The 26111-nt window shown below is 41.3% G+C and overlaps 2 protein-coding genes across 2 annotated transcripts; both read right to left on the reverse strand.

The window, feature by feature from the left end:
- Nucleotides 1-8463: 8463 nt before the first annotated feature.
- Nucleotides 8464-16130, reverse strand: LOC122052765 (multiple organellar RNA editing factor 8, chloroplastic/mitochondrial-like). Its single transcript, XM_042614463.1, has 4 exons — nt 15716-16130; nt 14907-15004; nt 14755-14820; nt 8464-9474 (listed from the first exon to the last, which is right to left on the reverse strand). Exons 1-4 carry the CDS (start codon nt 16078-16080, stop codon nt 8573-8575), a joined length of 1431 nt encoding a protein of 476 aa, XP_042470397.1. The 5' UTR covers nt 16081-16130; the 3' UTR covers nt 8464-8572.
- A 188-nt stretch (nt 16131-16318) lies between these two features.
- LOC122054124 lies at nt 16319-17260 on the reverse strand. The gene has a single exon (XM_042615950.1). It carries the CDS (start codon nt 17156-17158, stop codon nt 16550-16552), a length of 609 nt encoding a protein of 202 aa, XP_042471884.1. The 5' UTR covers nt 17159-17260; the 3' UTR covers nt 16319-16549.
- Between the last annotated feature and the right edge of the window lie 8851 nt (nt 17261-26111).

A 26111-nucleotide genomic window follows, 5' to 3' on the forward strand; every position in this document is an offset into this window, starting at 1 on the left:
CTTGAGACATTGCTTCCTGGGCTTGAGCGAGCTCCGCTTGCAAAGATAGAAGAGTGTTTTGACAAGCTTCCCACTCCTCCCAGCTAGCAGCAGCACTAGCTAGGGCCTGGGCATCGGCCAACCCCATTTGCAGGAGCTCCAGACTTTGCCGTAGCAATCTCAACTCCGCTGATCGGGAGAGCAGCTCTGCCTCTTTGTCTTTTAGCTCAGAAACTGCCGCTTGATGACGCTCCGCTTCAGAAGCCAAGGAAGACTCACTTGTCTTTAAGGCCAGCTCCAACTTTTGAAGTTTATCGAATGCGGCATGGGAGATGGTTCGGGCAGAGGCCGCAGATTCCCCGGCGGCACGCAGATAAGCATCCAAGCTTCCGAGGGAAGGCTCAGGAGGAGCTGAGGAAGCCACAGGGGGCTCTAGTTCCTGAAGACGCGCCTTGAGCACCGCGTTCTCTCGCTGAAGCTCGGTCGCTCGCTGAACGACACTCAGACTCGCGGAACAGGTCTGCAGGTGGCCATAGGAAGGGAAAGGGGGTTATAGAAGCATATGAATACCCAGAAGAGGAAGAAGAGGAGCTTACCGCTACCAAGGAACGAGCAATTTGATCAAACCCTCCAAAGGGGAACTGCTCTCCCAGAATTGGCGGTTGGCTGATTGACAGGAGGTGGCCAAGTCCCCATAGAAATCGACCCTACCAAAGAAAGAAGATAGGTCGGCAGCGGGCGCGTAAGCCGGGTCGGTCCCTGAAGGAAGTCTCCAGGAAGCCTCGAAAGCTAGGTCTGCGGAAGGCAGGTTCAGAGTCTGCAGGGCTGAGCTCATAGGCGCAAGAAGAGGAGAGGCTGGGGGAGTCAGCAAGCCCAGGGGCTGATCGCCAGAGGATGAAGGCAGGGCAAGTAATACACTCTGGATTGGTACCGGAGCTGTCAGGACCAATGACGGGTCTGCCACTTCCAGATCAGAGGTCTTTTCCCGAGCCAAGCTTGTCTCCTGGGTCGAGCTTGTATCCGAGGACCTAGAGGGGGAAGAGATACTCACTACACGTTGACGGCGAAGAAGTGGAGGAGAAGTTGCGGGGACCAGAGCCGCTCTCTTGCCCTTGCGCGTAAGGCGCAGCTTCATAGTAGGAGGGAGCGAAGGCACTTGTCCTGCTGGAGATGGCTCAGATGCAGGTTGATCAGAGATGCGGGGTAGGGCTGAGTCTGCAGGGCTGGGGGAAGGTGGTTCAATAAACGCCGAGGCGGCTACCGTCTCTGAGGTTCGGGGTCCCAAAGGCTGTGGACCAGCGGAAGCAGCGGGGTCAAAAGATAGGCCTTGTGTTAGCTCCTCGTTCAGAGCTTGCAGAACGGCCACCAAGGGTGTCTCTTGATTGGCAAAAGAGCGAAGGATGACAACCACTACAAGAATAAGAGGAAAAAGCACCTCAGTTAGCGAAGAGCGGCGTATAAAAAGTAACAACTTGCCAAAAGGAGCTCCGATTTCTGTGGGAACAGGACTAAGACCAAAAGCGTACAGAATGCCTTCTAGCATCAATACAGACAAGTGAACAGCAACACCGCTTAGCTTGTCCGCAGCTGCGGAGCATGCAGGTTCATGAACGTGCGAAGGGAAGTCTAAAGCAAGGATGGGACGCCATTGGGAAGGCCCGGTTAATGGGACAGGGGGCTTGAGGAAGAAAAAGCGAGATCTCCAGCCTTTATTGGAAGAAGGTAAGTCATCAAAAAACTTATAGCTCGGCTTGGCCTGAACGTTGAATACCCCCGCCTCGGCCCTCCGGAAGGAGTAGAAATGATGGAATAATCGAGCGGTCAAGGGAATGTGATAAATGCGGCACAAGATGAGGGTTCCGCAGACGGCTCGGAATACATTAGGGGCAAACTGAGAAATGCTGAGGTCGCAGTACTGACACAACTCAGAGAAGAAAGGGTGTAAAGGAAAGCGAAGGCTGCCTAAGACTTGATCCCTAAAGACGGTGACAAAACCTTCGGGAGGAGAAGAGGGGTGTTCAGTGGACAAAGGGAGACGAAGCTCATACGAGGAATCTAACTTCAAATGGGATTGCAGTAAAGACAAGTCGTGATGGTCCAGATCAGAGATATAGCATGAATACCAGAAGGTTTCCTTACCGTCCATGATTGTGAGGAGTAAGCAAAGGCGGAGGTCGAAGACAAAAGGGGTCACAGGTCGGGCGCGAGCAGGAAGACGAGAAGTTGCACTACCAGAAGAGGCCACGAACAAGAGAGAGGATAGCGAAGCGTCGAAGTGAAGATGGCGGACTGCCTTTAGGGTTTATAAAGCCCATTCATTCCTAGGAAACATCAAGAGTCGAGCTAAGTATCTTTTTGGGTAATACGCCCCAGCGTCGTCAGATGGGAAGTATGCGCCGGAGGTTGCGAAAAAGGGTCGAAAGTTGGCATCAGGAGGCGTGAGCAATAAAGGCGCCGGACAGGTGTCATCGCGAGAGGAAGCGCGTTAAAGATTGACATGGCGAGGTAATCATGAAGGGGCATGGCCCCAAAAAAGGGGCATTCTTCATGAAAGGCCCGAGGCTATGCAGGAAGTCTCAGAAGCCAGGCAATTCAAAAGGGTCGCGAATGAGACAAGGCAGGTCAGCAGAAGTGAATGTCAGATCAGAGAAGTATCATGCGGGCCTGTGGGGGTGTTGCTTGCTCGATCATCCGAGCAAGTAGCTCTGCGTAGGCAGCCCCTGATCCGATCAGCTAACCAAGCACATCGCGAGAACTGCGAGGTCATCATAAGCGGCAAGGGCACTGTGGCCCAAGGGTTGAGTAAGGTTTTTACGCTCCCTTCTCTATTCTTAATTCTATACTATACATAATGCAATTGCAGAGAGAAACGTGACGCGAATGAGTAAGCCCAAAGCTAGCAATAACGACTAGATCAACCAAAGCAATGAAGTCGGCATAGGCGAGACGGATGAAGGCGGAGAAGAGCAATGCATCTATGCCTTCACCGTTTGGGGTCCAGCTGGTCTCGGACCAGCACCATCGCCACCGGTCTCGGACCGGAGTATCATTACTGATCTCAGACCAGCACCATCGCCACCGGTCTCGGACCGGAGTATCATTACTGGTCTCGGACCAGCACCATCGCCACTGGTCTCGGACCGGAGTATCATTACTGGTCTCGGACAGCGCTATCGCTACCGGTCTCGGACCGGAGTATCCCAGACTCTCGCCCCAGTGCGAGTTATAAGTGAGCTCTGTTCTCACGCCCAATGACCTTTCAGGTCGGCTCCTATGCGAGAATTAAAAGTGAGCCTGGTGCTCACGCCCAACGACCTTTTAGGTCGGTAGTCCCAGACTCTCGCCCCAGTGCGAGTTATAAGTGAGCTCTGTTCTCACGCCCAACGACCTTTCAGGTCGGCTATCCCAGAATCTTACCTCAGTGCACGCCCAACGACCTTTAGGTCGGTGGTCCCAGAACTCTCGCCCGGTCACGAGTTATAAGTGAGCTCTGTTCTCACGCCCAATTCACGTCGGCTCCCATGCGAGAATTAAAAGTGAGCATGGTGCTACGCCCAACGACCTTTAGGTCGGTAGTCCCAGAACTCTCGCCCCAGTCACGAGTTATAAGTGAGCTCTGTTCTCACGCCCAGCGACCTTTCAGGTCGGCTCCCATCGAGAATTTAAAGTGAGCCTTGTGCTCACGCCCAATGACCTTTACAGGTCGGTAGTCCCAGACTCGCCCCGGTCACGAGTTATAAGTGAGCTCTGTTCTCACGCCCAACGACCTGCTCCCATGCGAGAATTAAAAGTGAGCCTTGTGCTCATGCCCACGACCTTTAGGTCGGTGGTCCCAGACTCTCGCCCGGTCGAGTTATAAGTGAGCTCTGTTCTCACGCCCAACGACCTTCTCGGCTCCCATCTGAGAATTAAAAGTGAGTCTTGTGCTCACGTCCAGCGACCTCTTGGTCGGTAGTCCCGAACTCTCGCCCCAATGCGAGTTATAAGTGAGCTGTTCACCCAGCGACCTTTCAGGTCGGCTCCCATCCTGAGAATTAAAAGTGAGCCCTGTGCCCACGCCCAACGACCTGTTCCAGACTCTCGCCCAGTGCTAGTTATAAGTGAGCTCTGTTCTCACGCCCAACGTCCCATGCGAGAATTAAAAGTGAGCTCTGTGCCCACACCCAACGACCTTTTAGGTCGGTAGTCCCAGACTCTCACCCCAGTGCGAGTTATAAGTGAGCTCTGTTCTCACGCCCAACGACCTTTCAGGTCGGCTCCCATGCGAGAATTAAAAGTGAGCCTTGTGCTCACGCCCAACGACCTTTTAGGTCGGTAGTCCCAGACTCTCGCCCCAGTGCGAGTTATAAGTGAGCTCTGTTTTCACGCCCAACGACCTTTCAGGTCGGCTCCCATGCGAGAATTAAAAGTGAGCCTTGCGCTCACGCCCAACGACCTTTTAGGTCGGCTCCCATGCGGGAATCAAAAATCATCTCCCATGCGAAAATCATAAGCGGACTCGGCGCCCACGCCTAACTACCTTTCAGATGGATATGCCTCACGATGAGCGGAACGTCTCCCAATAATCAGGTTAACTACATCTGGCCTTGTTGTAGTTCCTTTATGCAAATTACAAATATGCAAGGTACGGAGTACGGGAGCCATCCACCCTACCCCTAAAGCATCAATATTAATGGCGGAATCAGGTTTTGCACGTTCATTGCAGTTTTAATTTTCAGGCACTATGTTGGTTTTATTATCCAGAATTCATACATAAAAATGAGTCATGATGCAACTCTTGGTACTTACATACGGGTCAGTTTCTAAAAATGCTTGCTAGATGAAAGTTAACCAGGAAAGACTATGCCGGAAAAGGACAGATATACAAGTACAGCAGCACAGTTCAATAAGCAGACGATATAGCCAAGGCTACAAGAGGGAACGTTTTGCGGCAAAGGAGCCACTGAGACAACTACGGCCTGAACTAGTCTTAACTCGGGGAAAGGATTGGTCATGGAGAATGAGCACTGCCGTGTGAAGAAATGTCTGGGGACTCAGGAGCCTCTGGGGCGTTCAAGGCTCGAGCCAGCTCCGCGTGTAAGGAGTTGATGACTGTTTGTTGCCGAGCGATCGTGTCTTGCTTGTCGTCGAGATACGCACGGAGGAGAGATAGCTCCGTTTCATGCTCTTGCTGCAAGCGTTTCTGAAGGCTGAGTTGGCGCTGTAGGCTAGCCTGGCATTCCTCTTTCCTCGCTTTCTCAGCATGCACGCAAGACTTCGCAACACGATACTGGGCCTCCATGGAGTGCAGGGCAGCTAGCTGACGAGCTCGATCCTTGGATACGCGCTCCAGTTCACGTTCTTTCTCGGCAAGTTGTAAGGTGAGCTGATCTATCCGCGTTTGGGAAGGTGGTTGATCAACCTCCTCAGAATAAGGAGAATGCATCACGTGGGGAAGAAGCTGGTGGAACGCGGGTTAGCAAAAGAAAGTGGGAAGGCGTGACAGAAGAAGGATGGAATAAAGAAGTGACCGTAAGGCTCTTTATAAAGAGGATGGGGAGCCAAGTCAAAGCAACTACGTGGGCACGGTACCCCAAGCGACTGGCAAAGCAATTAAGGAGGCATGGTATCCCCAGTGACGCGACACAAAGGTTGGCGTGTGAGGCAGGAAGCAGGGCGCACAGAGGTGTGGTAAGACACAGAGATAGGCTGAGGTCATAGAGATATGCTGAGGTGACGGAGATATGCTGAGATCTTAAAGGTGTACTGAGGTCTAGTCAGTCAGACTGTCGTCCTCCTTCGACTAGACTTGTGAGGGAGGCTTGTGATACGGTTAGTGATACGGTTAGAAATGGAGGGGCCCAAGAGGAAAGGGTGAGAAGGGTCAAGGTCATACAGCGGTCAAAAGTCAAGAGGACGTAGCGGTCAATAGTCAAGGTGACTTGGCAGTCAATAGTCAAGGTGACTCGGCAGTCAATAGTCAAGCTGACTAGGCAGTCAGAGGCAAGCATATGGGGTAGTCAGAGGTCAGGCAAACTTGTCGATCAAGGGGGCAAAGTAGTTAAAAGGCAAAGGGAGACGACAGGCGGAACACCGGGCACAGGTTGGGATCGGTAGAGCTGGGTAGAGGCAGCTCGATCGACAGGCCTGCGATTCGAAGGCCCGGAAGTGCAAGTCGCAAATCACAGGTCGGAAGAGGCAGAGCTGTGTAAAGACAGCCCGATCTACAGGCCTACGGTCGAGGGCCAGCAAATACTCACGGGTCGGGATCGGCAGAGCTGTGTAAAGACAGCCCGATCTACAGGCCTACGGTCGAGGGCCAGCAAATACTCACGGGTCGGGATCGGCAGAGCTATGTAAAGACAGCCCGATCTACAGGCCTACGGTCGAGGGCCAGCAACTACTCACGGGTCGGGATCGGCAGAGCTGGGTAGAGGCAGCTCGATCTACAGGCCTGCGATTCGAAGGCCCGGAAGTGCAAGTCACAAATCACAGGTCGGAAGAGGCAGAGCTGTGTAAAGACAGACCGTGATCGACAGGGCTGTTCAGGGTTAGCCCGACTGACAAGTAACGCTCGGAGGTGGGATCTGGTCGAGGGGTGTGAGGTAGACGCAGACACGATAAATAAGATGAGATGAGCTGTGCAGGAGTCGGAAGATCACAATTGTCCGTCAAGGGTAATCATTACATACCAATGAGATGTGCGAAGGCGGAGGTTCCTAAACGAAAAGATGCCCTCATAACCAATAGCAGCCTGACAGATGTCCTTCACTACAAGACAAAATCCATGTGTAAAGGCGGAGGTTCCTAAACAAGAAAATGCTTTCACGACCAATAGCAGCACGACAGGTGTCCAGGATATACGACAAAGCTCAGCGTCTAACGTTTTCTGACAGGGTTGCAGGTTCTAGAAGCAGAGCGGGTGCATAAAAGAGGAGGATTCCTCGTACGCGGGTACGCTCTCTCGTCACTTTTTCCACAACTTTTCATTTTGAGTCATTTTTTTGGCTCTCTGCTTTTTTCCGGGGAAAAAGGACCTGACTTGAGCGTCGGAGAGCCTGATCCGAAGACTTTTTCCCTGGGTTCTGGTCTCTAACGTGAGGAGGGGGATCGTCTGAGTCTGTGCAGGATCATGCAGCGTCGTCAGTCGCCCATGGGAGCCGAATCACCCACGACTTTCCATCAACAACCAGGCCGTCGCGACCAGCCTTCGTCCGACTCAGCTTTCGGATAGGATCACTATGAATACATTTAACTTTTGTTGTCTTATCTGGAAGAGTAATCTCTTTGAAGTTTGCCCAAGGTTTGGATGTCCATTTTCTTTAAGTATATAGACTTTCTTTCTCTGCTTCAATGGTCTCGGGTCGCTATACATTATTGCTTTGAGTTGCTTCATTGATAATATTTACTAAAGGTTGAAATTCTCTTAAAATAGGACTTGCAATCCAATTTTCAGTTGATAAGTGCGGAGTTGACATTGGATTGTTCCCTTTTTTTTATAGCTCACTACACATTAAAATGTAAAAGTTAATAGTTACATCATATTAATATTACAACATTAGCGAATAGAATTAAAAACACACGGAATCATATTGAAAAATAAAGTTTCGGCAAATATTTCTAGATATTTAAACCATAATTATGTTTTAGTTTGTAATAAAAAATATACTAACCATTTGCTGAACAGGTAGAAATTTAACTTTACAAATCTAACACAATCAACCAAACATGCAAAATAAAACAATAAATTCTAGAGAAATGACGACTTTCAAAATCTGGAACAGCAGACCACGGAGCAAAAAAATGGGTTGTTGTTGATGATACACGCATTGTCAATCTGTATAAATTAGCACTTACCCAATCGTGGAGCGCTGGCTCTGCCGACTTAGGAACATCGGACCACGTTGTTGTCGGTTTGCCAGAAGATGCTGAGGACTATGCTCGATGGCTGGACGTTACAGGACGATTAGAATGACGACGTGCAACAATCATGGGATAAGAGGTCGTTAAGAAAAGAGCAGTGCGGCGGAAGAGAGAGAATGGCTGGAGTGAAGACATACTCGAGCAGAGGATGATAGAGAGGACGGAGGAGTGGAGGAGAGAGGAAAAATAAAACCAATGAGGATTTATGTAATTTTGTTTTTTTTTCATGGATCTAATGTTGTTAAATTCAAGCTTGGCTCTATAATATTTTTTTTAACTCAAAATCTGGCTAAACTCAACTTGTTAATGAACTCGAATGAACTCAAATTCAGCCCAATTAACTCACAAACGAGTTACTCATTTACACCCCTAATCCCACCGGGAAAAGAAATCCTTATAGTCCACGGCAGTTGTAATTCATCCCACTGGGTTTCTCTACTTCATCTCGTTACTATGAAATGTATCATCAATCTAACTTTGCTCAATTTCTATATGATACACCTAATTTCTTTTTGCGCAATGTATGCAATACCTATGATCATACAATGACAAAGAATGAAAGGATGGTCAAAGAAAACGAGGTGATAAATCTAGTGTTATTTAGATTAGCCAAGTTTTGCTAGATGCTCAGCATCAGAGGCAATCAAAGTCTTACATGAGAAACATCTAAACCACTTATGGATGATAACATTTACTGGTCTCTACCAGGCAAGTCTCTTCCTGGATAAACAGGAGCCCCTCCTTGATAACCCTCTCCGCCTTGTTGATTATTTTGGTTGCCCCCTTGGTATCTAGAGTTAGGATGCTGATAACCTGAAGCAACACCTTGCCCTTGATAAGGCTGCTGATTAAAGCCCTGATGACCACTAGGGTTGCCTCCTTGATATGCAGGGGCACCTCCCTGGTAGCCACCAGGATAAGTATTGGTAGGCATAGAACTGCCTCCTTGGTAACCACTAGGGTTGCCTCCTTGATAACCAGTGTCCGGCCCAGGTCGAGCAGAACTACCTCCTTGATAATTAACTTGATATCCAGTGGGTGGTCCAGCAGGATTGCCTCTTGGATAACCAGGGCTGCTTCCAGTGGGTGGTCGAGTAACATTGTTTACCGGATAACCAGTGCCGCTTCCACCACTATCCAGGCCACCACCAGGTGCATTGTTTGGAGAAAAACCACCCTGATATCCTTGGTCACTCTGGTAACCAGGACCCCCCGGCCCTCTTTGAAATCCTTGGGAACCTCCTTGATAGTTAGGGACATAGCCACCCTGTTGGCTATGTGCATTAGGTGGCATTTGACTTTGGAAGTTTGGAGTGGCGGTACCATCTCTCCCAGGCGGCGGAGCTTGGAAAGTATGTTGTGCAGTATTCTGTGAAGGAATATTTTGGAATTCCTGATTTTGAACCGGAGGAGCCTCTCTATTTTGGAAATTCTGCATATTTTCTCTTCTCCTCTCAAAGTTCCTTGAGCGATCAAAATTGCGAGGCCTATCATTTCGCCTAGACCTCTCTTGAGCACGTGCATTGTTCCTGACCCATTCTTCATGGTATTTCGGATCATAAGGAACAGCTTTTCCATCGATGAATGGTTCTCCTGCATAAGAAATTCAAACGCCAAAGTCAAGCACAGAATAAGCATAGTGTTATTCTGAAAGGCAACCTAAACATCAAATTTGTAGTAGTAATATCCATGTAAAATCCCAAGCTCCAAAATTAATAAGATTAAGCCACTACAAGCAAAATCCAATAGAAAATCTTAATGATTAACTGATCTGTAGTCCAACCTATAATGTAACCTTATAAGTCATCATCAAGTGAGGTATGATTATAAGGAACCAAAATCATTGGACCTTCACAAATGAAACAAATAACAGTAATACATTAGTATTTATTACATGCTCAGGTAATAAGCACAATTTATGCAATAAATTAGAATTTAGGGTTCATATGTTTCTAGATTCAACCATTCAATCATTTTATTATAATAATACAGTTGGAACCAAAGGGGGTTGTATAGCTCGTTCGCTTCAATGAAGATGATTTACAGCGGAATACTTGAAGCAAAGAACTCTCTAATGCTAACATAAGGATTTACATATCTACCTCCTTGAGATGACTAATCCAAAAATCCGGCCATCTCACACATACACATACACTATGAAAAAACTCCTCGAAAACAATAAGGAGGTGGAAAAGCCTCGTACAAGCTCAAGAACAAGAATACAATTCGAAACAAGGAAACAAACGCAAATACAAATCGAAACACGACTTAGCACTTTGAACCTTGATTTGCTTGAGCTTTTCTTGCTTTGGAATGCATTTTGAGGGTGGGAAATGCAGTAGCACTGGTCTCCCCCAAATCTCAAGAATTGGCGTCAACAGCTCTATGGAGAACGATCATAAAAAAAAAAAAAATCCTTTTCTAGGATTACCTTGGGCGCCTTAATCGCTTAAGCTTCCCCTTAAGCGATTACCACATCAACCGACCATCCAACAACCTACAAAGCGACTCTTTTTTCGAACCCTAATCAATTATCCCAATCAATTCAAAGATCCTTAATCGATTACTCAATCGATTCTGCAACTCTCTATTCATTCACTCGCAAAAATATCTTAATCGATTATCCCATTCGATTCCCTCTCTTGCGACGAAAACACTACCTAATCAATGGCTGAATCGATTGGGTCAATTGATTTAACCATGTTTTTTTCGTGAATTCCTATTCACGAATCTCCTAGCCCTAATGATTGGGCTCGACTCAATCGATTGACAAATCGATTCGGGCTCTTTTTGTGTTCTCGCAAGAACATCCTAATTGATTACCTAATCGATTAGCTTAGGGTCAATCGATTATCCTAACTTGTTTAATCCAAGTCTAGAGTTCCCTTGCTCAATCTTTAATCAACCGCCACCTGTTGGGACTTCTCCATCAAGTGTTCGTTCAATCCTTTAACCCACTTTAACTTTTCTCATCGTGCCAAGTGTTCGGTCCTCCATAATCCACTTGGATTTCCGAACACTAGATGTCTGGTCAACCTTTGACCCACCGGACTTTTCTTCATATGCCAAGTGTCCGATCTATCTTTGACCCACGGGACTTTTCTTCTCGTGTCAAGTGTCAGTCCTCTATGACTCACTTAAACTTCCAAACACTAGGTGTCCGATCTACCTTTGACCCACCTAGATTTTCCAATGTCTGGCTTCACTCACTAAGATTTTCCCACTATACTTCACTGACTAGGGTTTTCTCACTGTCTATCTTCACCCACTAGGACTTCAAAATTATCTAGCTTCACTCACCAAGACTTTCCATCTGCTTGGCTTAACTCATCAGGACTTCTCACACCAAATGTTCGGTTCTCCATGACCCACTTGGTTTTTCTTCTTCTGCCAACCATCTTGTTAGTCTTGCCCTTGCCTAACCTCCAGTTAAAACTTTCTCGATCTATTTGACTACTCTCTCATATCAAACTGGTCAACCTTTGACCAGTGTTGAATTGCACCAACAATCTCCCAAATAGACAATTACTGAATTACACCTGCAATCTTCATATATTGTTAAATATTAAAACTCAAGTTTAGTCAAATTAGTCAACTTTAACACAAGGACAATTGTCCTAACAATGTCCACCCTTTTGATATTTAACAATACGTTTAAATTTAGTTAACCCATTGATCCTGTCTGAGAACTGCAGAGATAATGCGATGGGCACGGTGGATCGGTGGTTGACTGGTAGATGACCTTTTACTCCAGTCAACCACTAATCCACCGATCCACATACCAATCAACCACCGATCCACCGTGCCCAACGCATCAAGTCAACCACTGATCCACCGATCCACATACCAATCAACCACCGATCCACCGTGCCCAACGCATCATCTCTGCAATTTTGGATCACCCATATTAGCCCAATTCCAACTTCATCTCATGCTCAAAGCATGGATATGAATTTCTAACTTAAACACCAGATTTTCTCCCACTTTGACAAACATCAAAAACTCTCCCCCTTAAGAGTCAATTTTGTCAAAGTAACTTAATGAAAGTCTTATACCCTTCATTTTACCCTATGCTCACCCTAGAGCATTCATTCATTTCAATGAAAATTCTAATCTTCTATTAAAGAACATATAAAACATGCTTTTAAAGAGAAACTCCTCTAAACATGCTCCAAACTTCTATCATTGCATCAACAATAATTTAGAATTTCTAATCCTTTAGAAATATCCTTTTCCCTTACAGTCAGAAAATAATATGATCTTTATTTTTACAAATTAAAATTTTTATACTATCACATGTAGGGATAGCACTTTCTTCATTTGATCCGGATGCAAAGGATTCTTCTTGCTCCGGTGCCAATGATTTACACTCCCCCTCAATCCTTGAGATGGATGTCTCTTCATCTTCATTCTCGGATGTTAAGTATCTCTCAACCGCCAAATCCTCATATAGATGAAACAAAGTATTTCTCTCTTTGCCTTTGTCGTTGCTCTCAATTGAGGATGGAAATTCACGAAGCTTCACCAATTTGCTCCATAGCTCTTTGGCATCTTCATAATCACTAATTTGACTCAAAATGTTGCTTGGCAACAAATTGATCAATAATTTGATTACTTTGTCATTAGCCTTACATCTCTTGATTTGTTTCACTCCAGTTGCTTCTCTTAATGAGTTTGCCTTTACTATCATTTAGAGCTTCAAATATCTCCATTAGAGCAAATCATTGCTCTATCTCCATCATGAAATAATTTTTAATCATTAATTTCCAAAGATCAAACCTTGATGATATGAATGGTGGAGGCACCATAGTATCGTATCCGAGTCCAATTCGAAAATCCATCTTGAAGTTGAGCTCTCTAGATGAAATATTTGACTTGTTGACTTTAGGCTCAATTTCTTTTTCTTTCTCTAACTCGTTGCCCTTTCCAGCGTTGAGTCACTTTGATACCACTTGTTGGGATGAAGGGGGGAGGGAGGATTAGCTCGCTTGCTTTAATGAAAATGATTTGCAGCGGAATACTTGAAGCGAAGAACTCTCCAATACTAACACGAGAATTTACTTAGGATCCACCTCCTTAAGGTGACTAATCCAAGGATTCGGCTCTCTCTCACACATACATTATGAAAGAGCTCCTCAATAACAATCCAGAGGCGGAGAAACCTCGTACAAGCTCAAGAACAAGAACACAGCTCAAAACAAGAAAACAAATGCAAATGCAAAATCGTACTTTAGAATACCTCTTAGAAGGTGAAAAAGACAGCAACACTTGTCTCCCCCAAATCTCAAGAATTGATGTTGAGGGCTATATGAAAAACGGTCACGAAAAACCCTTTTCTAGGGTTACCTCGAGCGCCTTAATCGCTTAAGCATTCCTTTAAGTAATTACCACGTCAACCCACCGTCCAACAACCTACAGAACAACTCCTTTTTCAAATCCTAATCGATTGATGAGTCATCCAAATTGATTCAGAAATCCTTAGTCGATTACCCAATCAATTCTGCAACTTTTTGTTCACTCGCAAAAAGACCTTAATCAATTATTCCAATCGATTCCTCGCGACAAAAACACTGCCTAATCAATGGTTGAATCAATTGGATCAATCGATTCAACCTTGTATTTCGAAAATTCCTCTTCGCGAATCTCTTGGCCCTAATTGATTGGTCCAATCAATTAGGCTCGACCCAATCGATTCACCAATCAATTTGGACCATTTTTGTGTTCTCGCAAGAACCTCCTAATCGATTGTTTAAACGATTAGCTTAGGGTCAATCGATTGCTCATCCCTAACTTAATCTAAGTGTGGGACTTCTCCACCAAGTACCCCATCAATTTTTTGACCCACTTAAACTTTTCTCCTCGTACAAAGTGTTTGATCCTCCATGACCCACTTGGACTTCCAAACACCAAGTGTCCGATAAATCTTTGACCCACTTGGACTTTTCTTCTCGTGTCAAGTGTCTGCTCCACTCACTTGAACTTTCAAACACCAGGTGTCCGATCAACCTTTGACCCACCTAGATTATTCAATGTCTGGCTTCATTCACTTATTAGGATTTTCCCGCCTGGCTTCACTTACCAAAGATTTTTTACTACTTGACTTCATTCACCAAGGTTCTCTCACTACTTAGTTTCACTCATGATTTCACTCACCAAGACTTTCTATTTGCCTGACTTCACTCATTAGGACTTTTCACATCAACTGTCTGATCCTCCATGACTCACTTGGTTTTTCTTATGCCAACCATCCCGTTTTTGCCCTTGCCTAACCTCCAGTTAGGACTTTCCTAGTCCAATATCCAATCAACTTTGACCTACTTGACTACTCTCTCACATCAAACTGGTCAACCTTTGACCAGTGGAGAATTGCACCAACAATCTCTCAAATGGACAATTACAACTGCAATCTCCATATATTGTTAATCATCAAAACTCATGTTTGAGTCAAATTTGTCAACTTAACCCAAGGACAATTGCACTAACAAATACGACAGTAAACTCCTTGGCCTCCCTATAGCACCAACAATGTTAACAACTTAGCTTCCGTGTACTACTGTGGCAAAGTCGCTTCCTTGGACTCCCTATTACATATTGGCTGTCATGTGATGTGATGGATAATAATTGCTTTCCTAACAACTAAATAAATTGTGATGCAGATTTTTTTCCTTCATAGGGACATGTCAACTGAACTTTACATAAATCCAAACTACCAAGAAACATCATGACTACAATCAACAATGTCAACAACATTATGATATTGAATCATAAATTTTTTAACTGGAAATGGTTGCGTTGTAAAGAACAGTATACGTTCATAAATATAGGCAACATAAATTGCCAAAGAGTAGTGAAAGAGATAGGCATTGCCCTCACCTCCATAATCTTTGTTCTTTACATCCAAATATGAATCAGGAAGAACCCAGCGGACTTTTGACAAAGCTGAAGTTGGAATACACAAAAAAATTCAATTTATTATGCTGTCATATATTGCCAAATATTAACATTATTAAGGTAAATAGACATACGCTTGATCTTATACGAAATTTCTTCAGAAACCTTACAACCAAAAGCAAAATAATGCTTGGTAGAAACTGAATATATTGACATTCTTGCTTCCTCTTCACTGTAACACCAGACCAGTTAGCAGAATGCCAAGGGGATTATAAGAAACACAGGAAACAAATTTAATAAAGTGGTACAAAGTAGAGCATGCCTGATTCAACTAAAAAGTGATGCACACAAAAAGAAAACTAAATATATGATCAGAAAGAGACAAAGGGTCATCTATAACATAATGATTGAAACAAAAAAATTGAAATTAAAGCGCATGGGCAAAAAATTATAAGGAAACATTTCAACGTTAACTGCTGACATAATTTCCATTGTATCAAAAAACACAAAGATGTAATCCTAGAAAACAAAGGATCTTGCAACTGCTAATTTTAGCTTTAATCCGATGCAAGATAAATCAAATATATTATCAACTAACCTAAAAAAATCTAAATGGCAAAGGAACAAGTTCAAACAGACAAATAACTTCAGCATTATCACACAGTAATTATGTGTTTAATGGGCAGAGAGGAATCAGAAGGGAAGAAAGAAATATACGAGAGATAAGAAAATAAATAAATCATCTTTGATATCATCTGACAGAAAATTAAAGAAACAAGAATTGATAGTTTTGGTCTATAGAACACAGCATAAAATAAAGAGAAAGCAACTTAAAGAAAAGCCAAGGTGACTAAATAATCTTCTACACTAAAATAAAATGTACACAAGTGTTTATCAAAGATAGAGCTAGTTTCACCGAGTCAACCGAGAAAGAAAAACTAACCTGCCAAGGACCTCCGCGAGGGTCTTGATATAGCTATCAATAATCTCGTCACGGGTGAGCGAGGGATCAGGTGGCTCCACGACGACAAGCCAGTGCTCAAAGTCGCAGCCGTCGAGGAGTATAGTCTCCTTAGGGGGTCGGTTGCTCCAGTTCGGCGACGGATCATTTAAGGATGATGTCGTGGGCCGAGTCGAGAAGCATCGCAACCCGGACCCCGCCGGACGAAGGCGAGCCGAGCAGCCTGCAGGAACCGCAGCAAGGAGGGGGCGGAGGCGGGGCAAAGGAGAAGCGCCGGGTAGCGAGAGACTCCGAGGTGGAAAGCAGACGGCGCGCCGCAATGCGAGAAAGAAGGCTCGGCCGGCCATGGAAGCGAGGCGGAAAACCCTAGAGGGCGAAATCGCTGGAACAGGTTACCCGAGGGTTGGGTTTTATAGTGAGTGAGGTAGTCGGCGGTTCGTGAGAACCGAAGGTTCGACCGAGGGATGAACCGTTCCATTGCTCCAATCTTATTAATGAAACACAAATAGAGTAGGAAGCATCCTCAAAATATTCCATTATATTAATATAATAATTATCTTAATACACTGCTCAATGCTCTGCATGTAAGCAATTACACTTCCAATCTTATTATCCAAATTAGTTGTTGTGTCTTCTGTATTATTTGGGAAATAGTTCAATAAAAATAATAAAAAAGCTGAACGATGCAGCTGCACATGCGTATGCAGAAAACTAAACTTGCTAAAGCAATCCCACAGTTGATAGGATTAACCAGTAAATCCTACCATCTTAACTAGAATATTACTAGTTTATTATCTTTCTGATATATATCTCTGCCTACACACTCCTCTGGAGCATTTCCTGATACCTCTTGAAGGATTCCAGCTTCTGCAACTTTATTTGCTTGCGAAACCTTTTTATAAACACATCTGCAACATGGTCGATCTCGTCTTCTAGACTGAACTCCGTGCCACCCTCCTCCTTTGCATTCCTCACGAATTCAATAACAGATCCGTTGGCGTCGCCGAGCTCAATCTCTTCCTCATCATCTTCGTCTTCCAACTTAAAGAGTGAGTGCCTCAGATCAGGGTAGTTATCGTCGTCGTCATCATAATCAGAATACCCCGCAGGTTCTGTGATGTGTGATGGGCTTGTCGGCTCCGCATCGTCGTCGACCTGGGAAGAAGGATAGGCCATGATCGCCTTGTTGCGTTCCTCAGCAAAATGCGCATCATCTCCTTGGCCCTTCGCTTGGCTGCTAATCAGTGCATGGATCTTGTGGTTGATCGCTTTCATCAGCACCTTCTTGTTGTGGAGCAGTCCCAAAACCAGGAGCCTGGTCTTGAACCCGCTAGTTTTGCTCTTCAGTGCCATCGTCTTGGCCTTCACCATGCCGACGACGACCAAAAATATGTTCTTCAAGAAGGAAGAAGCCCGGATCTTCATTGCTTATATTCAGAGCTATATCAGAATCAAATGGATAGATAGGAAGATCATAAACGAGAGAAGTTTTCTGAACAAGAAGCCTTGAAAGTGAATGGTTCGGCATGGGCTATGTCCTGTGGGATACCAAGGCCCTTTATAGGGCAACTCGTGCTAACTTGACTGGGACTGAAGGAGACTTAATGGCTAAGAAATGCGACACAACTTTGAAGAAAGTGAAAGGTAAATTAAAAACAAAAAAAAAAAAAAAGCAGGAAAAGTGGGAGAAATCATCGTTGGCACGTGAAAAAGAACATTAAAAGGCTTGGGTCATTTGAATGAGCCCAAGTCATTAAAGATTTTTTGTTTCTTTCTCTCATCATTGTGAGTTTAATGAGTGCATAGGCTCTGTTTCTTTTATGATTCCTCACCCTTCAATGCCTTAATTGTGATGGTAAACTTTTGCCATGCTGTTAGGCATTATCATTGAACCAACTTTCGTATGCTATGGCTAAATTCATTCAGTGAAATGTATGCAGCACCTATGATCATACAATGGCAAAGAATTTGACAGAATGGTGACAGTAGGTGTAGGGGTTACAATCCAGTCTTATGTGGATTAGCCAAGTTTTGATATATGCTCAGCTAGACCTACTTTACTTTTTGCAATGCTCGAGTATGGGTCTAGATAGGACTGTAACCTAAAGTTTGTAAAGGCCCACCCAATCCTATCCGCGCCCGTCTACGTCGACGGATGAATTATCAGTGAATTGGTTCCGTTGCAAATTAATCGTCAATCGCCAAATGGCAATGAGGATGATGACCTAGTTGGGAGTTGGACAGAAAAAAAAATAACAAGAAGAGGATTAGAATAACAGTAAGTGATTTCCGACACAATCGTTCCAATGCTTAAGTTAGAGAATGAAGAAAATGAATAATAGGATTTTGATATAAGTAGTGGTGTATATATGTTTGCGCCCTTAGAGATTGAAAAGGACCATCTTTTATAGTGAGAAAGTAAACATTTTTCTTTCATTCCAATATTCATATTGTCATTATTTAATTTCTTAAATAATATAAGATTTATTGCTACTGTTGTCTTTTTCCAAAAACTGTTATTATTTAATTCCTTAAATAATATAAGTTTTATTCATGCAGTTTCCTTCTTCCTAACCGGGATTTGTGCGATGGTTAGTGTTTTCTTGAAACGGTCTTTTATTTTACATTGTTGAACAACAAAGAGGTCTGAGAAGCTAGGTAGCCCGAAGACCTAAAGAATCTATATAGCCGAGAGACCCGAGAAGCTAGATAGTCAAAAGGCTAGATGGTCAGGAGACCCGAGAGATTAAGTAACTGGGAGATCCGAGAGACTAAGGAGTCAATACACCCAAGTAACTAGGCATCAATTTATAGGGACAAATGCACATTGAGTTTTGGGGCCCCTGGCCCCCTCCTTACTTTTTTTTAAATATGTATATATATTCCCTCCACCTAAATTATTTTTTTAGTATTTATATTATATATGCTCCTGCCCCAAAAGGTAAAATTGAAACATTATGTTTTAAAAATAAAATTTACAAATTAAAATATAAAAATAGTATAAATTATAAAAACAAATATGAAGAAAGCCCTACTACAACTCATTGTCCTCTTCACCTAACCGCCTCCATTACAAATTGTGCTCTCTTCTAGCTTCCCAATCTCATATTATCAACCCACAATTATGGTAAATGATCTTATTTATTTGTTTCTTCATTTAATATTTTGATTTCATTTTCTTTATTTTTTCATAAAAATTTGGTTTTGATTTTTATGAGAGAATATATTTTTCCCTTATTTTTTAAATCTTTATTTTTCTATAAATATGAGAAAACATTTGATATCAATTTTAGAACTGTCGTTTCTATCAACTATATGCTGAAGTCTTGATAATGGGTCGAAAATATTTTTGTGTGAAAAACATAAAAGGTATTTTTAAAGTTTTACTGTATTCACGATATAATTAAATTAATAAAGATAAGCAACCTCTCATCTTTGTTGGGTTAAAGAATCAGCCAGAAAATTGAAATAATGACAAGCGATTGATATAGTGGAATTGCTTGATTTTTTCATTAAAATGTCTTATTAGTTGTTATATTTTATTTAATTCATGTGTAAATTGAAACACATGATGAGATTTAAAAAATATTAAGGTACTAAACTAAAAATCTAAATTTGATAGAAATTAGTCAAATTTGTTGTTTACATTTGACATTAATTTTGTTCATTTCACTCTGCTTCTTACTTTCCAATTAACTTTATTTCTTGATTTCTAATATGGGCAAATTAATTCTCATATTATTTGTTATTTTTAATAGATTATTGATTAAATTAAAAATTTATAGATTATTATTCAAACTTGGATAAATCTTTTTTTTTAAGATAAAAAATCACAAACAATTGATGCATTATTCAAAAGAAAGAATGATGAAATTCGAGCATCTCAATCAAATCCAGCTACAGATATTAATTATTTGAATTTCGAAAGTCGTCCTTCTAAATCTTTAAGAGTTGAAATTAATGAGAGATTTGATATTCAATCATTAGACTGTAATCTAAGATTACGACCGCATATATGGGAATACCCCATTGAAAAGCATGATAAAGTTAAAAGAGCTTATATTAAAGCTTATATATATCATTATATGCTTTCAAAGTATCTAAATCTGGAAAAAAAACATCCTCATAGTTTTTAGGAATCATGATTTAAGTTATTCCCATATTAGTTGGAATATTCTCCTACTACATATGTTGTATTTTATTTACCATGTTATCTATTTCATAATTAAGATGGACCTTCTGGATTATATGCATTTACTATTAATGGGTTTCATTTATGGAAGAAGGTAGGGGGAATTGTGCATTTTTGTCACATATTGAAAAAAATCTCACTTCACCTCCTTGAAATGCTGAGAAAGCATGTGAAGATCTTGTAAGAAATGGGGAACGTGTGCAAGCCCACGTTGCACACTACTCGTAAGAGAAAAAATCCCTTTTACTCTTGAGATAATTCCCATATAAAGGGTGCATTCAAAGGTAGTTCACCGGAAGGGGGTGTGGAAGATTAAGAGGAAAAACATCCAAGGCTGTAGGATTTGGTTTGTAGAATCATTGAGAAGCATTCATCACTGTAACCTTCTCACAAACGACAAGGAGACTTCCTCCATCCAGCGATTTTCTCTTCTCCGGATTTCGCCGCGACGAGATATGATTTATTGTTTCGTAAAGTAAATTTCAATTATAATTCCTTCATTGGTATTAGAGCATTAGGAATTATACCTAGTTGCGATTTCTCGTCGTTGTCTGCACGACTAATGTGTCGTAGTAAACAAGCTCTGGCGACTGTATCACGGCAGTAGGATGCCGATAGTAGTGTAACAAGGAGACCAGTGACATAGTCACTCTTAAGCGTCACTCGCCGGTGACAGGGCCGTTGGTAAGTGTCGCTCGTCGACGTTAGCACCGCTGCTCGCACTGCGCCAAGTTAAAAAAAATTACGATAGTGTAGCGATTTCCCACCAGCGCCAAGCTCGCCTATGGGGATATGTCGGCGACGACATTTCGGAGTTGGCGATGGCATCCCTGCTGGCCGGCTATTCGTCATGGCCGATGACTGCATCGGTCACGGTTAAGGCACATGTGACGTGGGTAGCATGCGGCGAAGAAAGCGGCGAAAGAAAGAATAATCAATTAAAAGATTTCTTCGCCAAATGTATAAGAAGAAGTTTAATTTAAAAAAATGTAATTTTTTTTGGCATGACATTAAACTGTTAAAAAAAACTGAACAGTAAGTTAAAATTTCCTTTGGTCAGTCTAGTTCAAGCTAAATGGGTTTGAACCAGATTAATCCAATCAGACCATTAGCCTTGGTCTAATTTAAACTATTAGTTGGTTTAGCCGAATCAGGTTGATTCAAATCGGAATAGATTTGAGTTGATTTAATTGGACTTAGACCATATATGATCAAATGACCAGATTTATTTTATTGGGTCTAATTTGATCAATTGGATTAAATTTGTTTTAATGAATCAGACTTTATCCAATGGACATTGGTTTGATCAAACAGATATGAGTTTGATCAATAAGTCTAAAATTAGCTGAAATGGACTTAAATTAAACAATAATAGAACATAGATACAACAAATCCCAATCTAATTATATTTGTTCTAATTGAGGGCAATAGACCAAGTTTAGGATCTGGATTCTCGATCGATTTATCCAATGGATTAATCGACTTAGACTCCTAAAAATCGAGAAGATTTATTTTTCTTGATTTATTATGTTGGCTCTATGCTTATATAAATTGAATTAAGTCAATTTTGTACTGGTTAGTTGATTTTGTACTGACTTATTTAATTTTAATTTTTCAAATAGCACGGACGATTACCATATTGACTCGTCGTGAAGTGCGGCAGAACCAGCTTAGGGAGGAAATCTAGGAGATAGAGTATAACTTTACTTATGGAGTCGATGGACGCGTTGGCCGGCTTGATGACCTATTTTGGAAACTTGAGCGAGAAGAGTTTCCAGTCCTGGACAGTTATAGGATTTGAGCTTTAATGCGTTCATTGCCAGAGCATCCTAAGGTCATAGCAGATTATATATGGGGGTATCATGAAGGACGTGTCACATATTTAGAATTGTGTGAGGAACTACTTCACCATATGACTGAAGAGGATCCTGAAGAGTTCGAAGATGACCCAAAAATGATCGAGGAGGATCCAAAAGAGGATCCAATTAAGGATCCGATAGAGAATCCTGAAGCTGTCTCGCCTGAGATTACCCTAAATGAGTATAGGCTGAAAGGGATAATATTAGCCACTGCATTAGTGTCTGTCCTAGTGGGAGTGGTAGTAGTCTATCTAGTTTATTAGAGCTCTGTTATTGTTATTGTCATTATGTATGAACAATATTAGTCCATTTCATTCATGTTAATTTGTTATATGTTAACAATATGCAACATATTTATGTCGATGATATGTTCATTCATATATTTTTTTATGTTGTTTACTCTACATGATGCATAATACTCCTTGATTAGTTCATTATGAGTATAATAAATAATAATTAGTTCATTAGTTGGGATGTGTGTAATTGTATTGATCAATATTGATTTGATTGGTTATACGAATGATGAGTGAAAACGTAGTCATCACTTAATTTTGTAAACCAACTCAAATTAATATTGAGTCAATCATAGATTGCATGCATATGAATTACACTGAATACTAAATAATGTGTTTATTTATGTTAGATTATGACAACCCAAAACATTATAGCTGAACTCAACAAGGGTGAAAAACTTAATGTGGATAACTATAAGATCTGACACCTCTGGATACAGTATGTATTTAAGGAACAAGAAGTTAAGGAGGCTATAAATCAGGTTATGGTAGAACCTGTAGATGACCCCACTGCACAGAACAAACGAAATCTTGATGTCTATAAGGCATGGAAGAAAAAGGACTCCACTACAAAGGGCATATTGATTAGTTCAATGATTGATAACCTAACTTTTGAGTACGAGTCATATCTTATGGGTCATGCAGTCTGGGTAGCTCTTAAGGAGAAATACAGTAGAGTAAGTCTGAGTAAGCTTCGACAGCTGACGATCAGGTTTGACAGCTATAAGAAGTGTTCGAATGTTTCAATGGTTCAACACCTCAAGGAGATGTCAAACATAATTTGGGAGCTTAAAACTATTGGTCATGAGTTGACCGATGAACAACAGATTCAAGCAGTTATTCATTCCCTTCTAGATTCTTGAAAGACTATGAAGCAGATCCTAACTCACAATGAAAGTATCAAGACTTTCATTGACGTCTCACACCGTGTAGAATTGGAGGCGGAGAGAGTTGAATCCGTAAGGATTTTTGGACTAGTCTTTGTGGCTGTCGCTTTTGTTGGATCATCTGGATCCATGAAAAAGAAATGGTTCAAGAAATGAAAGGGAAAGAAGAAAGAAACTACTACTGTGGGACAAGGCCCAATCGAGAAGATAGGAAAGAAGGCTGGAAAAAAAATCTAAAAACAAGTTGACTTGTTTTAACTGCGGCAAGAAGGGTAACTTCGCTCAGGAGTGCACTAAGCCAAAAAAGGTAAATCTAAATGTGTCTTCTTTTCTTAAGTATTTTGTTGATAGCTCAGTGTTGTTAGCTGATTTTTATCCTTTGTAAATTATAGATTCAGGAGCAACCAACCATGTAGCTCGGGAATGAGTTACATTTGTAGAGTACCATCGGGTACCAGCTGGCAACAAATGAATCTATGTAGAAAATAATGCAAGAGTTGAAATCAAATGAGTCGACACTTGTAAACTCAACCTTCATGGTGTTAGTGTTTTGTTTCTACATGATGTCTTGTATGCTCCTGAAATTTGATGAAATTTTGTTTATGTTACATGTCTTCTTAATTTAGGGCATTGTATTAATTTTTTACAGTCGATGTATTAAATTTAAGATTGACTCTATGCTAATCAGATATAATTTTTTAACAAATGATTTTATGGTTCTTGATATAGAACTAAATGCCAATTGTGCAATTGAAGGTTATTTTTCGAATATTACTCTAACTAGTGATATAGGTATAACTGATGAGGTTTGACATGTTAGATTAGGACACATAGGACAAAAACGTATTAATCGGTTGGCTAGAGAGGATCTATTGGACACTCAGACTAAGATTCACTTGTCTATATATGAACATTATCTTGCTGGAAAAGTAGCTAGAAAATTATTTGGTAAGGCTATTAGAGCTGAATTACGCAGTTAATTCATTTGGATATTTGTGGTCCAATGAATGTGAAGGCTAGACATTATGCTTCCTATTTCATTACATTTATTGATGCTTTCTCTCATTTCGGTCATGTGTATTTGATTTCTCATAAATCTGAAGCATTGGATTGCTTCATTTATTATATGAACGAAGTTGAGAATCAAACAGAATGTAAAGTTAAAACTTTATACACTGACCGTGGAGAGGAATATTTGTTTAATATGTTCAAGACAATATGTAATGATAGAGTAATTATTAGATATCTAACAATCTCTGAACTCCACAACAAAATAGGATAGCTGAAAGAAGAAATAAGACTCTTCTTGAAATGGTTAGGTCTATGATGACATAGGTTAATTTGCCTATCTCCTATTGGGGAGATGCATTATTAACTGTGGCCTATATACTTAACAAAGCGCCTTCAAAATCAGCTCCATCTACCTATATGAATATTTGACAGGTAGAAAATTAGATTTAAGTAATCTGAGACCCTAGGGGTCAGCTGATTATGTTCATGATAGTTCTCATAAGTATGGAAAACTGGGACCTAGGGGTAAATAATGTAACTTTATTAGATATCATGAAACCTTCTAAGGTTATATTTTCATAGGTGAGCAACTAGATGTAACCATGTCCAAAATATATTCGAGAGATATGACTTTTCTCGAAACAGAGTTCCCAACCAGAGGTGATGTTGATAAAAGAGTTTCTCTATTTGAAGAGGATAAGATATTATCAACAAGAAAGGTGTCAAAAGGGATGTCTGAGTCTAATCAATCGAGTGAGTGTGATATGTTAAGTCATGAGTTAACTTCTTAATAGCTCAACTTATGAAAAAGTGTTCGTAAAATCAAACATAAGAAGATGTTTGATATTGAGAATAAGACATTGATGACACTTTTAGTTGATGATGACGAACCTCAATCCATTGAGGAAGCATTGAGATGTAGAGTTAAAGAAAAGTGGAAAGTAGCAATGGTTGAAGAAATGAATTCTATGATTCAAAATCATGTTTGAGATTTAGTCGATCTTCTTCCGGGTCGAAAGACTATTGGGAATAAGTGGATTCTCAAAACAAAGAGGAAAGCTGATGGATTGATTAACAAATACAAAGTTCGTTTAGTTGTAAAAGGATATATCCAAATGGAGAATATTGACTTTGAAGAGACATTTTCTCCTGTAGTGAAATTTGTATCATTACGAGTTATTTTACCCTTTGTGACACATTATGACTTGGAATTACATTAAATGGATGTAAAAACCACTTTCCTTAATGGTGAGTTTGACGAGAAAATTTATATGGTTCAACCAGAAGGTTTCATTACTAAATGTCAAAAGGAGAAAGTATGTAGACTTAAAAAGTCTATATATGGGCTAAAGTAAGCGTCAAGACAATGAAACATAAGATTTAACGAAGTCGTTTTATCTTATGATTTCGATGTGATCAATGAGGATCATTGTATTTTCTTAAAAAGAGAAAAAGAAAAGTATATCATTTTATGTTGATGATATGTTGATAGCTGAAATTGACATTGGATATGTGAATGAAGTCAAAAAATGACTGTCAATATAATTTGATACAATGGATATGAAAGAAGCTGAGTATATCTTAGGGGTGAAGATCATTAGAGATCACCCTAAAAGATTTTTTGGGTCTATCACAAGAGTCATATATAAATAAGATTTATTGCAACATAGAACATACACCTATTATGAAAGATATTGTGTTAAACAAGAGTATGTGCCCCAAAACTCTAAAGGAAATAACTGAGATGAATAAAAAACTATATGTCAGTGTTATTGGTAGTTTGATGTACACTAGTTGTGTACACGTCCCGATATCAACTATGTTGTTAGCTTAGTCAATCGCTTTCAGTCAAACCAACTACTGAGACATTAGAAGGCGATAAAAAGGATATTCAGATATCTAAAGGCGATAACAAATTATTGTCTCTGTTTCCAAGGATCATACATGAGTCTGAAAGGTTATTCAGATGCAGATTGGGCTGGAGACCTGGATGATAGGAAATCTACATCAAGCTATGCGTTCTTGTTGAATAGTAGCGCAATCTCATAGAACAACAAGAAACAAACTTGTGTAGCTTTGTCAACTATGTAAACTGAGTATGTGGCATGTTCAGCAGCTGTGCAAGAAGCAGTCTAA

Source organism: Zingiber officinale, chromosome 3A (genome assembly GCF_018446385.1).
Source record: "Zingiber officinale cultivar Zhangliang chromosome 3A, Zo_v1.1, whole genome shotgun sequence".
In the NCBI taxonomy this organism is placed as follows: domain Eukaryota; kingdom Viridiplantae; phylum Streptophyta; class Magnoliopsida; order Zingiberales; family Zingiberaceae; genus Zingiber; species Zingiber officinale.